We start from the raw sequence: 16,770 nt of genomic DNA, 5'->3' as shown, positions 1-16,770 counted from the left end.
TGTTTTCCTTAACCTCTGAGGATAGGACAAGAAGCAACAGGCTTAAACTGCAGCAAGGATGGTTTAGGTTGGACATTAGGAAAAACTTCCTTATTCTCAGGGTAGTTAAACATTGGAATAAATTGCCTAGGGAGGTTGTGGACTCTCCATAATTGGAGATTTTTAAGAGCAGGTTAGAAAAACTTCTGTCAGGGATGGTCTAGATAATATTTAGTCCTGCCATGAGTGCAGGGGACCAGACTAGATGACCTCTCAAGGTCTCTTGTAACCGTAGACACACATATGCTAGTAATTATCTTGGAGAACTCATGGAGGATACGTGAGGTCCCAGAGGACTGAGAAGGGCAAACCTAGTATCTATCTTTAAAATGGGAAACAAAGAGGATCGAGGGGACTATACACTAGACAGCTTAACTTTGATACCTGGAAAGATACTGGAACAAACTAATCAGTTTGTAGGCACCTATAGGATAACAGGATTGTATGCAACAGCCAGCACGGATTTGTCAAGAACAAATCATGCCAAGCCAACCTGATTTCCTTCTTTGACAGGGTATTGGCCTACTGGATAGTGGAAAAAATGTAGACATGATATATCTTGATTTTAGTAAGGCTTTTGAGAAAGTCCCACATGACATTCTTGTACGCAAATTAGGAAAATGTGGTGTAGATGAAATTACTACAAGGTAGATCCAAAACTGGTTGAAAGGCTGTATTGAGAGAGTGGTTATCAATGGTTTGCTGCCAAATTGGGAGGATGTATCTAGTGGGGTCTGGCAGGGGTCAATCCTGGGTCTGGTATCATTTCATATTTTCATTAATTGTTTAGATAATGGAGTGGAGAGTATCCTTCTAAAATTTTTGGACGACACCAGCTGGGAGGGGTTGCAAGAGCATCAAAATGACCATGACAAATTACTGAATATCATCAACATGATGATATTCAATAAAGTGCAATCTACTACACTCAGGAAGAAAAAAACAAATGCACAACTACAAAATGGGCAATAATTGGTTAGGCAGTAGTACTGCTGAAAAGGATTTGGGGATTATAGTGGATCATAACGAGTCAACAATGTGATACAGCTGGAAAAAAGGCTTACATTGTTCAGGCGTGTATTAACAGGAGTGTTGTAAATAAGACATGGGAGGTAATTGTCCTTCTCTACTTGGCACTGGAGAGGCCTCAGCTGTGTCCAGTTCTGAGTGCCACATTTTAGGAAAGATATGGACTAACTGAAGAGTCCAGAGGAGAGCTACAAAAATGATAAAACGTTTAGAAACCCTGGCCTCTGAGGAAAGGTTTTTAAAAAAAAGGGCATATTTAGTCTTGAGAAAAGACGAGTGAGTGGAAACTTGATAAGACTTCAAATATGTTAAGGGCTGTTATAAAGACGGTGGTGATAAATTGTTTTCTATGTCCACTAAACACAGGACAAGATGTAATGGGTTTAATCTGGAGATTTAGATTAGCTACCAAGGGAGATGTAGATTAGATATCATGAAAATCTTTCTAACTACAGACCAGTCAATCACACACCTCATTTGGAACTGGAATAATCAGGCAGCAGAAATTACCAAAAAAAACAAATGCAGTACAGTACTGTGTTAAATGTAAATGACTAAAAAAAACTAGGGAAAGTAGCATTTTTCTTCTGCATAGTAAAGTTTCAAAGCTGTATTAAGTCAATGTTCAGTGTAAACTTTTGAAAGAACAACCATAACGTTTAGTTCAGTTACGAACATTTCAGAGTTAAGAACAAGCTCCATTCCCAAAGTGTTCGTAACTCTGAGGTTCTACTGTATAAGGATAGCTAAGTACTGGAATACGCTACCAAGTGAGGTTGTGGAATCCCTGTCATTGAAGATCTTTAAGAACAGGTTAAATAAACACCTGTCAGAGTCAGTATAGGTATACTTGGTCCTGCTTCAGTGCAGGAGGCTGGATTAGATGCTTTCTCAAGGTCCCTTCTAGCCCTACATTTCTATGATTTTAAGATTCTATGTACCATAGCATTTTCTCTTACTAAATACCCTGAAGCTAAATTTTAATAACCATTTTCCTGTAAAAAATTGTAATGTTGAAAAGGTTTAAAAATAAGCTAACTGTGCATTATTTCAGAGAGTAAATTGGCTCACAGGCCCTGACCTGTGGTTACACCAGTTCCTTACATAGCCTGAATCTTTCGCTAGTTAACCAGATGTCTTCTTTAATAGCATTTCTTTTATTATATATTAGGAGCAGTTCCTTAACATATTAAAAATGTTTATTTTAAAAAAATAATTGTATTTTCAGTCTGAGTAGATTTTCAGACCCACCCAAGTGAATTAAGAGCACAAGTCCCATTGAAAATAATTTGAACCTGTGCTCCTAAGGGTATGTCTACACTACTCACTGGATTGGTGGGCAGAGATCGATCCAGCGGGTGTCGATTTATCATGTCTAATCTAGACGCGATAAATCAACCCCCAAGCACCCTCCCGTCGACCCCTGTACTCCACCGCTGTGAGAGGTGCAGGCGGAGTCGACGGGGGAGCGGCAGCAGTCGACTCACCGGAGTGAAGACACTGTGGTGAGTAGGTCTAAGTATGTCACCTTCAGCTACGTTATTCAGGTAGCTGAAGTTGCATAACTTAGATCGATCCCTCCCAGGACTAAGTCACACAGACTCTTGAGAATCCCACCATAAAACATTTTTAAATGTACATCTTATATGCTGCAAATCAAACAAGACACACCCCTTTGACAGAAAGAAAGAAAAGGCATTTAAGAGGAAAACAGCAAATATGAAGCTATTTAGTGTGACATGACAGACAAATATTTAAATTTAAAGTTAATTTTCATATTTAAACCAAGGAACTGACTCAGTTTCCTATGACAACAAGAGTCTACTTACAGAAAAAATTTAGAATTTTTATGACAAATACATTTTGTAAATCTTTTATTACACTTCACTTTTAGGAAAATATTTTTTGCACTAGTAACTCAAAGGCAGTAGAGAATGGATTTCAAATTTTGATGTCTTCTGGTAAGTAAGCACTTACCTACTAAATCTTCTCTGGAAGCAGCAGAACGAGGGGTGCTGGTTCCTGGCTCTATCTTTAATGAAAGCCTGCATTAAAAAAGGAATAGAAGTTAAAGTGTTAATTTATCAGAAACCTGAAGTCTTTTAATGTAAAGCTTTCAAAGCTAAAATATTTTCTGGCTTATGCTGCAAGAAATTTTGCTACCACAAGTGTAAGAAAGGCTATGCACATACGAGGAATTTCAGATATGCATAGCAATCAAAAGGAGGCAACAACCAACCCACTTTTTTTCTTTTACTTATCCCAATTTCATATTTATTGTACTTGATGTTCTGCTTTCTACAGCAGTGATGGAAATAAAAAGGCATGTGCAGGAGTCCCAGTAGGCAAAACCATTTGTTATTCCCTGTTTTAATTTGTTCTGAAACCCCTATAAGTTTTAACCAATAAGAATAGAAGAATGGCCAGACTGGGTCAGATCAATGATCTGTCTAGCCCAGTACCCTGGCCTTCTGCCAGTGGCCAGTGCTAGATGCTTCAGAGGGAGTGAACAGAAGACAACAAATTAATTTAATAATTTATACCATATTGTTAACATTTTACTAGTTCAATATAGCTTCATGAAAAAGGAAACTGTTTAAGTACTTTTTCTTCTGAGATTTATTTTTAAGTAACTATCTGACCCTTTGTTACCCTTTTTTTTTTATTAAAGTTTCTGACCCTTCACCTGTCAGAGAAAAGGGGTAGTTTTCCGTCGAAAAGAAAGAAAATGCTACAAGATTTAAGTATCAGTTGGTTTTCTCAAAGTAGTATGGCCTTCTCCTTTCACCTTGAAGAGACTACGGTTATCATCTCCACAATTTTCTCAGTATACAAAGGTATATGCACTGCTAAAATCATATTCCTCATTCAGTCAAACCACATGACTCCACTGACTTTGCCTAGTCCATAAAATGAACATAGGAATTGCTACTTTGGATCAATTCACTGTATCTTCTAGTCCAATATCTAATCTCTGACTGTTGTCAGAGCCAGATGGCTCACAAGAAGGTGCAAGAATCTCTAATGAACACTTATAGAATAGCTTCCTTATGTGGAATTTTCTTTCTAGCTACCACCAATGGTTGGCTTATGCCCTGAAGCATGAGGATTTATATCCCTTATAATCTTTAACCTCTCTCATAAACCTATGGATGTTCTATAGTTACTTAGATACATGTAGTTCTTTTTAGAATTCTGCTAAGGTCTTGGAATCAATTATATCTTGTGGTAAATGAGTTACACAGGTTAATTAAGTGTTGTATAAAATGTAATTTCCTTTTATCAAATGTAAATGTATTTCTTTCCATTCTATTGGATACCCCTTAGTTCTTACATGAAAAAGTGTAAATAGGAGTGCCTAGTTTACCTTCTCTATACCATTCATTACTTTGTATATCTATTACCTTATATCTCCTCTCCAAACAGTTTCATCTTTCCACTCTCTCCTCATATGCAAGTCTCTCCTTGCCTCTTATTTTCATTGTCTACTTCTGTATCCCCTCTATTATGCTTAAAGGATTTTCCAAATGAAAATCCATATTTCACTCTGCAATTTTAATTCTATTGTTACAACACCTAAAATTTTTACAGCAGAGTAAAGATACTATACTGTATTTTTTCCAACTTTAATGTTTAATTTTCTTAAATATCTATGCCTCAAACAATAACAGAAAATAAAATGTTTAAAGGAAAAATTTAAGTCACGAGTACTATTGGTTATTTTCTAACTCTAGTTTCTTCTCAGTCTCCTTACAGTAAAGGAAGAGAGACTTATGAAAATAACAGGTTTCAGAGTAGCAGCCGTGTTAGTCTGTATTCGCAAAAAGAAAAGGAGTACTTGTGGCACCTTAGAGACTTTTTATGGAAATAAGAGTGGCAGCCTTGAAGTTGGATTTATTTACCTAAATGAAAGCAGGCTCTCTTGCCTGCTCATTATTGTATTCAAGGTTTCTGTTACATAAAACTCACTTTTTTAAAAGGAAATGTAGAATTTCATACTTACTTGTAATTGTCATCTTCCACAAACTTTTGTAGCTCTTCTATGTATTGAACTGAGTTCAAGTATTTTTGTACATGAGGCAACAGAGGAATATCTAGAGAAGAGGCACTATATCAGTTATCACTATGTCATTCATTGTTAGACACAGGGTTTTTCTTGAAAACATCTGTATACAAACAGATATTTCTCTTGCTGTCTTTAGTTGGGGCCATAAAATACAATGATCCCTCACCACTGTTTAGCAGTTTTTTGTTCCCCTCATCCATAACCATGCCTGGGCTAACCTCCCCTGCACCCAAGGAAGGGCAGATTTGAACATCTTCACAGCATGTATTTTGAAAACACAGAAGAGATAAGTAGAGGATGCGTAAGTCTCATTCTATCTCTGCCTGCTGACAGGAGAGGATAACCCAACAATTCCAGAACTTGGTTTTAATAGGATTTATGGTTTTAGATGGGAATGGTACATTAATTGGTTAAGACTTATTAAATAACAGCACAGTAGAAGATGAACATTTTTATTTAATCAGTTGCCCTCAGTAATATTGCAAAAGAAATAAATGAGCTAGATTACCATATTCACAGGACTGCTGAAAATCTGAAATTATTCTAAGTATGTTGTTCATTAAATTTGATCTCTGCTCGCTTTCCAGAATGCTCCCTGTAGATGGGTATGCGGAGTCAATATATGTCAAGTCCGAGAGATAAATACCTGAATGAATAAGATTAGAGTGAGTATTTCCTTTATTTATATGTTTTAAATTTAAAAGAAAAAGCAATTATTGAATTTGAATGTACTTCTGCTCACACTTACTAAGGATCCACTGTGGCATTTAATCTTTGTCTTGCTCCAGGGGCAAAGGAGAAAAAGCCCTATGCCTGCAAGAGCTCTTTGCTGGTTTGTGCCTCAAGAAGGCACAAATAATATTGCTTGGAACTGCTGTGCCACCCCTTGGACGATTCAGTAAGTTCTCCCCTTCATCTCTTGTCCAGTGGTTTTGCCTTACTCCTTTCTCAGCCCTATTTGCAGTGAACAGCTCCAGCAACAGTACTAGCCCACTTAAATCTTTGTGCTTTTTGAGTATAAGGACTTGCATTCTCTTCACAGGGGCCAGGCACAATGGAAGGTTGGAAGCTTTCCTTGTGTATTATACAGGGACCAGGCACAATCTGACCTTTAGTCTTTGACAGAGGAAGCATATAACATTTCAGAATCTGCAAAGTAAGTATCAAACTATGTGCAACTATGCCAGGTCTCATTTCTAAGCTTCTGTCATCCCAATAATTAATCATCATTCACTTGACAAGCCTGTAGTGGTATTCAACACAGAATGTTCAAAAACATGAACTTTGTTAAACATTTTCAATGTGATAAAATTTAATAAGGTGTAAGTTTTTAACAGGGGAGGTTAACTAACCATTGGAACATTTTACCAAAGGTTGTGGAGATTCTTCATCATCAGCATTTATGAAACCAAGATTGGAAGATTGTTTTTCTAAAAGATATAATCTAGTTCAAACAGGAATTATTTGGAGGAAGTTCTATGCCTGTTATATATAGTTATCAGACTAGATGATTACCTTCTGCCCTTAGAATCTATGAATATTTAATTCCTCCAACTCAGCTGTGTTGAAACAGACCAACAGAAAAATCTCCCTTTCTCTGCCAGCAAAAAGAAAAGAAAAACTTCTCAAACTGCAGGAACTGGGAAAGTGTTTGCTAGGCAAAGAGTATACTCAAATTGAAATCTGATTAGGACACTTGGATTAACACCCTCTCCCCATAGGTGATGGAACTAGGGCTGATTGGGGTGGGGGGGGAAGAGGGGGTTTGCCACATCCCCGGGCTTGAAGTGGTTTCCATCATATACAGGGTCCACATTTTGCTTCAATGGCTCTCAGCACCCCCACTATACAAACTGTTTCAGCACCCCTGCCACTTCCCCACACTTTGTAAAAGCTCTATAGGATCTTTAATGATGATGAGTGTTTAGTGCCTTAATTCCAAGTCTCATCTTTAAAGCTTCCATCTTCTTCCTTCACCACTGGCAACTTCATTATTCTCTGTCCCAAATGCTCACAACTCTGGAGTTAAAGCAAGCAGGATTTAACAGCAGCATAAATGTGTGGGAAGAAGGAGGGGAAAAAAAAGCAGTAAAAGACGACATCAAAGTCCATGTATTCCTCTCCATTTCCATTAGCCTTGTCCCAGCCCTGACCATTTATTGACACAACAAATGCAACACTACTCCTTCTCACCAACATGACTCTTGCATCACATTTCCTTTAATTCCCTTGCATGTTGGAAGAGGGGCCCTCACTATCTACAAATAAGGTGGGTGAAGAATGGACTGTAAGGAGTGGAAAAAAGGCTATTGAATTTCATCTTCATCACAAGACTGGCTGAGTTATCAGTGCAAAGCCTCATGTTTTGTGTGGGGATGGGTGAATTTCATTCTAAATATATACATGCCCCAATATAGCCACACCATTTTAAAATTCATTTTACTAATAGCTTACTGGTTACACAAGATTTCAAAAGTGCTGAAAAGATGGAACCCTGAGTTTTTCTCTATCAGGGATAGATATAATATCAAACATCTGTCTAGGGTAAGGGCATGATGGTTATGCATGGGGTTTTATCCCCTTGACATTTGCCATTATTTTTTATTCATGATTTAACAGCAGGCTGCTATTTATCATAACTATCCCTAATGCCTTTTTCCACTAAAAACCAGTAAGCAAAACTGTGCACAACTATGGGAAAAAGGAAAGTCTTTATTTCTGGTAAATTTGAGGACATTTCTCTCAAATTTCCTCATTTTGGATTCTGCAGTAGCAAATGCTTTTGTTTCAGCTGCTCTTCTACCACACTGGTTGCATAGATCTCTTCTCTTGACTTGAACTTTATGTCTTCTATTTACCACTTCTACATCTACTGTTGTTTCAGCATCTGGTAAGAGTTTCTCATGGTCTGCACATTTCACTGTAGGGATGCTCTCACATACTTTCACCCCTCCCCCCACCCAGGAGATATCTGTATCATAAGAAAATTTGACTGCTTTGCCTATATTCTGCTCACTAATCCATCTTTACTGTGACTATGCTAACACTGTAAACTTCTGAGCAGCTCGATGCTGCTACCACTTAAAAACAACCTGTTACAGAAATGATTTTGTTTCGTCCCCCAAGATACAGTCTGAAGTGCAGGACAGGCAATATCCCAATATAACAGACCCTGCAGGGTGAGAAAAACTTCATAGATTACCCTTGGAATGGGGAAAATCTCAGTTTCCTACTGAGACAAAGCACTCGCTTCTAGCCCTGGAAGGTCTCAATACATCCAACCTTAAATTCAATACTTTGTACAAAAAAATTGCTATTTTAGGTAATACTTATGGGACTTCTAAAATTAGTTATATGTTTCTTTTCTCTGAGACCTGTATAATTAGGGTCAGAGGAACCCAAAAATGTTTGGCTTTACAGGTGGAAGAACATTAAAAAAACACACTTAGTTGGAGCAGTGATTGTGTTTGTACAGCTCCTAACACAGCGGAGCTCTCAGTCCTGAGTGGGGCTTCTGGGCATTGCTCCAATATTAATATACAAACAGAATCTGCATGCACACAGAAGCAAGTTAAAAGCCAATTGGCTGAAAGGTGACAAAAAAGTTCATAGAAAGTTATTAAATAGAATCTGACATTGAGTTTAATTTTATTTTCATCTAATTTTTAATTCAGGATTTTGTATTCTGCTAATATTAGAATATTCATTTATTAAAAGGATAAATTAATAACTGTCAGAAATTATTATTTAATATTTATATTGTGATGATACCTAAAGGCTTTAACCATGTTGGGTCTCATTGTGCTAGGCAGTGTCCAGGGATAGTTAATGAAAGTCCCTGCCCTGAACAGTGTACTATCTAAAATAGAAAGAAGGGTGAATAATGTTTACTGGTTCAAAGAACAGAGATCCATAAGGAACAAAAGTGTAGTATTGGTTATGAGTTTATGGATTAGTGAACAGATTATTTCTGGAAGGAGATATCTAAATTATTTCTTGTTTAAAGTTAAGTGACAGCCTTTTTATCTTTAGCACAATTAAGAATACCTTTCTAGAGAACTCCTCTGCAAAATACAAGATCCTTGGACCTATTTATCAAATCTAAAACAATTTTAAAAGAAAAAACAAACCATAGAATTTAATTAATTTGTCATTTCTGAAGAAACTGACAACTGCACTAAACAAAACCCCAAACTGAATAGACTCCTGTACACAAACTGTCAAGTGACAGAATTAAAAGCTGACAACGGTATCCTTCATTTCTTAAAAGTATGTAATCCATGTGGCTTCTACTTCTTTTAATACTAATCAGATGGTTTCAAATATTCTAATACCTACTCAACACCAAACATAGCTTTAACATTTTCCACATGTTTCAGAGTCTTTGTGAGTGTAACAACAGCTAAAACTGTTTCTTATTAAGTGAACTTCAAGAATTGAATGTGACATTCTGCTCAACATTCTTCTAGACTATAAATGGTTCATTTTTCCTGTTGTACCCAGTCAGTCTGCCTCTTTTATTCCTGGGAACACAAGTTGAGTTCATCAGTCTGAAAGAATCTTTCTTCGAAATGAAGCCCAGTACTGTAACAACTTGAAAGGCATCTTTAGGCTGTGAAATAAAATATTAGTTTTGTAATTGCCTGCTGAACTCTTGCACAGACTGTTTCCATATAGTGCCCTCCCTCTAACCAGCAAACAATCTTTCCTTGTCCATAGCTCTTCAGCCTCCCCCTGCCCTTTCATAAAGGCTATGATAGGAAATCCTAAGGAGTTTTGTTTGCTCTTCAGTGAGTTCACAGTGACATCAGAAGTGGGCTGAACAGCTAAGTCTAGTGCGTGTTTAAGAAAAGGAAAACTGTCCAAGCGTACTGTATATGGAATCTGGGTCAGCTGTAGCTGGTTAGTGCATTTCTGCATGTGACAGTAAGACACAGCAGCTTCAAACACACTACTAGCCCTTTTTCTGGAATAGAATACACTGGAACTTCAGTTATGTTTCTTAGACAGATTTAGTTAGCTTGATTTTTTTTTTCTATTAAATCTGCAGGAAGACGATCAATTCCTTAATACAGTTTGGATCTAACAGGACAAGAAAAAACGTTTTCACTAGAACTACAAATTAACAAACAAAAACACTGGTAACACAAAGAAGAAAAAACAAGTTGACTTCTGGATTTTTAATCTACTGTAGAAGCCAAAAGAAGCAGCAAAATTTGTTTTTGGTAAGTTTTCTATTTAACCTTAATTGCAAATCCACAGGTAAATTATTTGCAAGCAAGTCTACATGTGGATGGGTGTGTGTGTGTGTGTGTGTGTGTGTGTGTGTAATTCTGCATGAGACTGATAAATTTATGTATACAATACTATCCTAAAGAGTTATCTGACAACTCTCAAACATTAAACTAATTTCTGTAGCATCTGATAATAATCATTAAAAAACTCTATGACGCTGGAACAGTTTAACATAGAGGAAAATCATAACAGCATGAACCAGTTCATTTGTTTTGAGTTGTTCTGAAATACTTTCTGGTCAAATTTTTATTCTACTGCATCTGCAAATTTTATTTTAGGTTAGCTTAATGACTTAGTGCACATATATGGTTATAGAAAATCAGCAGATATACTAAATAATTTTCTTTATGCTATGTAGTTAGTGTATCTTGAACATAATGGGTAACACCCTGGCCCCATCGAAGTTAATGGCAAAGTTCCCATTGACTTCAATAAAGCCAGGATTTCACGCAACTTCACAGAGTGTACTGGTAGCTAGCACTACTAGAGCTAGAAAATGGATATCCAAGTAAAACCATTTTAAAAGAAAACAGACCAGCATAATCAACAACTCAAACAGTTATTAGTACACATCAATCCAACTAATATGTTCTATTAGGGGAATTTCTATCTAAGACTACTATTTGCATTTTCTCTATTAACAAACAATTATTCCAGCTGTACAAACAAACATGAATATTAGCCATATATGGGTTCAAAACAACATTAAACCTGTTACTTGCCCGACAATCAAGCTGTTTAATTCCAAATTCTTGAAGCCAAATACTCATATTTTCCTTTCCTTTAAAAGCTTTAACTATGTATAATAAAGGATAGCTGTATGTACATTTGGCTAGTGGTCTGTTCCCAATGCATCCACAAAACTACAGGACTAAAATTTAAGAGAATGAAAGTTAATTACTGAATGACTGGTTAAATTGCAAAGCCCCTGAAGTGTTTCATAAATAATATTGTGAATCCTAGTTTACAACTGCATTTATGCTAAATGGAGAAGCACTTAAGGTTTTTATATTTGAAAAATCAAAATGGTTAAACTTGAAATCTAGTTATTAGGACTGAAGAAAAAAGCAGAATTAAAAAATATCAACAGTTTAAACAAAGTGTACACTTTTCATCTCTCCCTATGCATTTTTCAAGATGGATAAATAGATAAACATATTAAACCATCTAGAACAATGGAAAAGATATAAAGTAACTATTTGTATTTACCAATCCTCAGGAATCACCTGCAGATTAAGAGACCCCAGAGAAAAAGCTAAAGGGAAATGTAAGTGTGGCAAAAAAAGTTTTTGGATAAAAATAACTATGGCATAAAACAAAAGTCTTAGACGTTCTTGAAACCTGTTCAAATTCTTTAAAAGGTAAATGACTACTTTTTCTAACACTCCTCTGGCTCCCGTTATAATACGCTAGGGGGTGTAACCAAGAAAGCAGAATGTCATTGGAATATTTACACTGTGTGTTTTTGAAAGTAGTCTTTACTACTGACACACTTAGTTACTTAAGGTCTTTACTGCACACATTTTAAAACAGTTCCTAAAATCTCTCAACTTCTGAGTCAATAATTCTAGAGTAATATAAAGCTCTATATAAAGCAATATAAATATGTTTTTGGACCCTAAGCTCTAGTATTTTGCTCTGAAGTGTTTATTTTAAATAATCAGTAGAATATCAGTATTTATAGTCAGAATATTTTCGACCTTTTGGAACTTGTCACTTCTGCCAAAAGTTACATAACTGTTACCAAGTTTACTCAGACAGCAAAAACTGGTTTTAATTTGCTGTTCCTCAGACGTGCTGTTATTAATCTGGTCTGTGAGAGGTATATACTGATTAATGAACTAAAAGTTCTTAGAGCTTACCTACTGCCAAGTGCAAAATGTTTTCAATATCAGTTCTGCAGGGAATTTCTAAACATGCGCAATGCTCACCAGTCTAGTATTTCTGCTTGTTAAAAAGTTACATGGAGGTAAAGTAGTTGCAAGCAAAACTTCTGTAGTTGCAAGCAAAACTCCAGGAACACAGTGACTTTTGAATATGAATAGCTTACAAAACAAAACAAAAAAACCCTGAGGATTTCATTGATGTTTTTGCTAAATTGTCATAATATATGGCATTATAATCTTTAAAATCCTCCTCTGCAGAGAGATTTTCTTTCAATTGTCAAGTTTCCCTGCTGAAAAAAAATTCTTTATTTTAAAAAACACCTGAAGATTTTAGCCTATTTTGAAAATAGCCTTCTGTTTGTCCTAAGGAGTATTTTGAGTAGAAATGCTAAACATAATTCTGTTGTGCCACTATAGTGATCTGACACACAAAATACAAGATTGTATTATTACTGCATTCTAGTGAACACAAATTTAAGTAATCCAGTTATATAGTCCAAAGCAGAGGCACTTGCTGAACAGCAGCTTGCCTACATGGGGAAATTTACCAGTAGAACTATACAAATATAATTATACCAGTATAACCGCCCGTGTAGACACAGTTATTCCAGGATAAGAGAGTTTTTTCTGGTTTAGTTTGTGTCATTTCGAAAGCAACATAAAATAAGCCCTCTTATTCTGGAATAAGTATGTCCACATGGAGAATTATACCAGGATGGTTCTATGGGTAAATTTCCCCACATAGACATTCCCTAAGAGACTTTTCACTTCTTTTAACAAGGACAAAGCTGTTCACATGTGTATAACAATAAGATGAAACACTCATAATGTGGACAAATAATTTGCTTTGTTATGAAGCTGTGCTTCTTTTTCTTCTACTGTGCGTGTTCATAAAGTATGTGCACATGTGTGCACTTACGACTAACTTCCTCTTATTATTTAAAATGTGTCTACTATTTAAGACTGCATCTTGTTTTAAATGTGAACTCTAAAGAAAGTAAAGAAATGCACTGATAATATGTTTTCCACTCAAACATGAAGGACAAAAACCTGTCCTCAGATATGCATATTAAATTTCCATCAGTTTCAATAGCAGTAGCCTATGCATATCTGAGGGCAGAATCTGGTCCTAAAAAGTAGTATGAATTAGCAAAATCAATCATCCCTACTAAGGAAATAAAATCTTTAGATCTTTAAAGTCTATCCTGAGACACAAAATACAAGATGTAATTAAAATATACAAAGTAATTAGAGAGGATAAAAGAACAGGACTAATTTCATGCAATTGAAAGACCACTGTAAACCTTAAATCAACAAAACTTGGAAAATATGTAGTCTGTTAGACAGATCACATTTAGCGAAATGACTTAACCAATGTACATTACAGTTTCTTCCATGGTTTCATAATTCTAGTATGCTCAGTATGAAAACCACATCAGCTCAAATCAGAACAAATAGCTTTCTTTGTACACAATTCAAATATACTGATTACAAAATTATACTCTCCACACCTACTACACTGTGCATACCTCTGCCTGCACTGATGTATTTAAAAGATATGCAGTATTTGTTTGGGTAACATGTCATAACCAGGGAGAAACCAATGCTACACTGCAAATGAGAAACTGGGTTGGGTTTGGATTTGTTTTTTTTTAAGTTGGTAACAAAGAACATTATTCCTAATTAAATAGCAGCTTTGTAATAAATAAACCAGAAGAGGAATTTTGAAATAAAAATAATTAAAAGTGAATTGAAATGCTTTGTTCTGCATTTCCTTTTAAAATTGAGTCTGAGAAATGTAATGGTATTCTAACTCAAGCTCTATTCACAGTACCTGAATTTTTCTGCTAAAACGCTCAACAATATAACACAGTGCAAGAGCCCTGTGTGGCTCGAAAGCTTGTCTCTCTCACCAACACAAGATGGTCCAATAAAAGATATTACCTCACCCACAATATGATAGCTAATATTGAGACAAATAACATTTTATTTGCTTGTCTGCAGACTCAGCAAGACACTACTACACTAGTTTACATTCAGTACATTTTCTTCACAGTCATAAGGGTTCAAAAATTTTTTTAAAAAAAATCATAGTAAATACTCTACAGACTGTGACAGGAACACCAGAAAAGCGCCAGGTGAGTATACCACCAACTTCCAGTACTTCCTGGCCTCTTGTTTGAGATCTTTAATCTCTGGCAGGATACCTGGGCACAGTGAAACATTACAAATAAATGCATTTTAAATCAGAGGTGTTTGCAATCTCTTACTCTTCGCTTACTTGTCAAGACCTGAGTTCAAGCCCTTGGAGTTCTATATTTCCCTTAGAGTTGCAGGCATTTCTAGACCTGGATATGAAATTCATATAATTGATCTGCTTAAAAAGTCTATTTTTTCCCTATAACAGTTAATGACACCACATAAATTCTTCAATCTTTGACTGACCAGTACAAAAACCCTTTCATTTTATATCTTATTTTTAAAACGTATGTGTCATTTTTAGGTCATATTTTATTATCAATTTTGGATTTTTAAAGTTTTTAAAACACAGATGTTTGAAAACATTTCAGTTTATCTTTAAATAAAACCATCTGATCTGTTTATTCAAGCAAGAGATGAAGGCTACTTAGGAACATAACGTAAGAATGCCCATACTGCAACAGACAAATGGTCCACCTAAGCCCAGCATCCTGTCTTGTGACAGTGGCCACTGCCAGATGTTTCAGAGGGAATGAACAGAACAGGGCAACTATTGAGTAATCAATAGTAATCTGACTGCCAGATGCTGGGACTGGACCACAGGGGATGAGACACCCCTTACATGGGTACTTATGGGTATTGAATTGCTTGGGGTGTTTAATGGTAGAACATTCTCCAAGCAGTGCCTGTTAGAACGAATGTGCATCCCCTCCTAACCCTCTTCTCACCATTTCCAAATGATCTGAGGGTGAAGATATATAATGGGGCGCTGCACCCACTACTGCCTCAGTTCCTTCCACCACTAAGCCAGTAGAACCACAATAGGACTCTGAGAAGAAGTATGAATATGCATAGTCATCTTGCAGAACTCAAGTTACAAATAAATAACCTTCATTTCTTCAAGCGGCTCTGCATATTTCTACTAATTTGTAGTTTGACAAGTAGTGCTGAAAGCTCGGGAGGTGGAACCAGAGAACCAATTAAATAATAACCGAGGCAACGCTTTGCCAAATTTGGCATCACCTTTCAAAGCTACATTGAGAGCACGAATGTATGTACTGATTTCCAAGTAGCAAGCCTGCAAATTTCTCCAATAGGAACATGTTTAACACAAACAAGAAATGCTGCTACAGCTCTAGTAGAATGAGACCCTACAACAACAGGCACAGGAATTTCTGCTAACTTGTAACATTCAATGATGCATTGTTTAACCCATCTGGAAATAGTCTCATCAGATATCAGAGTGGTAGCCGTGTTAGTCTGATCAGAGTGACCCATATGATTCTTGACAGAACAAACAAAAACAATCTGGATGATTTCCTAAAACTCTTAGTTCTATTTAAATATTATGCAAGAACCCTTCTAGAATCTAAAGCAGGTAACACGGATTCCCCTTTATTAGCATATGTATTTGGGAAAAATACTGGTAAATTAGTTTTTTGATTAATATGAAATCATTTTCAGTAAAAATGTGGGATCAGGTCTAAGAACCACCTTAACTTTATGCAAAATCGTAAATGGCTGGTCAATCATTAGGCATGCAATTTGCTCACCCTTCTGGCTGATGAATAATGAATAGTTTTAATAGATAAATAAACGAATGAATACCCCAACTAAGGGTTCAAAAAGGGATTTCATGTTAGATAACCCTTTCATAAACCATTTACCTATACTATGCATAAAAAGCAATCTACCATCAACAGAAATATGGTTAAGCCGAGGTAGCTGCCAGGTGAATTTTAAAGAACAACTGGATAACTCTTCAGATTTTAAGTCCATTAAATACTCCAAAATACAGGGAATGAAAGCTGGACTAGAGACTCATATTTCCCTGCATCCAAACAACAAATCTAGACTGTTTAAAAAGTAACACTTGCTAGCAGACACTTTTCTAGAACTGAGCAGTACGTTCTGCATCAATGAAGAACGGGGCTGTTCAAGATTAGTCAAAGTCTGATAGCCAAATTAAGAGGCTGAGGATCCAAGAGCTTGGCTACACTTACATTTTATAGCACTCTAACTTGCTAGTTTAGGGTTGTGAAAAATCACGAGCCCTCCCCCCACCCCCCCCAGCATGTCAGAGCGCTTTAAAGCACCAGTGTAAACAGACTCCAAGCGCTCGGAGCTAATCCCCTTGTGGAGATGGATTACCAGGAGTACTGGGAGAGCTCTCTCCCAGCACTCGCTCAAGACCATACTCGCACTTCAAAGAGCTGTCACGGGAGTGCTCCTGCAGCAGCACTTTGAAGTTTCCAG

The 16,770-nt window shown here is 36.4% G+C and overlaps 2 protein-coding genes across 10 annotated transcripts in view; one reads left to right on the top strand and one right to left on the bottom strand.

Annotated features, from left to right (window-relative positions):
- Window positions 1-16,770, bottom strand: part of RALGPS2 (Ral GEF with PH domain and SH3 binding motif 2) — a 279,035-nt gene that overhangs the window by 73,243 nt on the left and 189,022 nt on the right. For all 7 annotated transcript variants that reach the window (XM_073356496.1, XM_073356498.1, XM_073356497.1 and 4 more), the window contains 3 exons: window positions 5,643-5,780; window positions 5,072-5,162; window positions 3,046-3,113 (listed from right to left, as the gene is read on the bottom strand). In XM_073356496.1, coding sequence (XP_073212597.1) covers window positions 3,046-3,113; window positions 5,072-5,162; window positions 5,643-5,780 — 297 coding nt within the window. The remainder of the gene's footprint in view (window positions 1-3,045; window positions 3,114-5,071; window positions 5,163-5,642; window positions 5,781-16,770) is intronic.
- ANGPTL1 (angiopoietin like 1) overlaps window positions 9,972-16,770 on the top strand; it is a 29,275-nt gene continuing 22,476 nt past the window's right edge. The window contains exons 1-2 of one of the 3 annotated variants that reach the window (XM_073356506.2): window positions 9,972-10,359; window positions 11,649-11,696. The gene's annotated coding sequence lies outside the window, so the exon portion shown is untranslated. The remainder of the gene's footprint in view (window positions 10,360-11,648; window positions 11,697-16,770) is intronic. The other 2 variants (XM_073356502.2, XM_073356504.2) reach the window with 2 other exon arrangements.

This window comes from Lepidochelys kempii, chromosome 8 (assembly GCF_965140285.1).
Source record: "Lepidochelys kempii isolate rLepKem1 chromosome 8, rLepKem1.hap1, whole genome shotgun sequence".
NCBI lineage: Eukaryota > Metazoa > Chordata > Testudines > Cheloniidae > Lepidochelys > Lepidochelys kempii.
The sequence above is the reverse complement of the archived record's forward strand: the minus strand, read 5'-3'. Positions and strand labels throughout refer to the sequence as shown.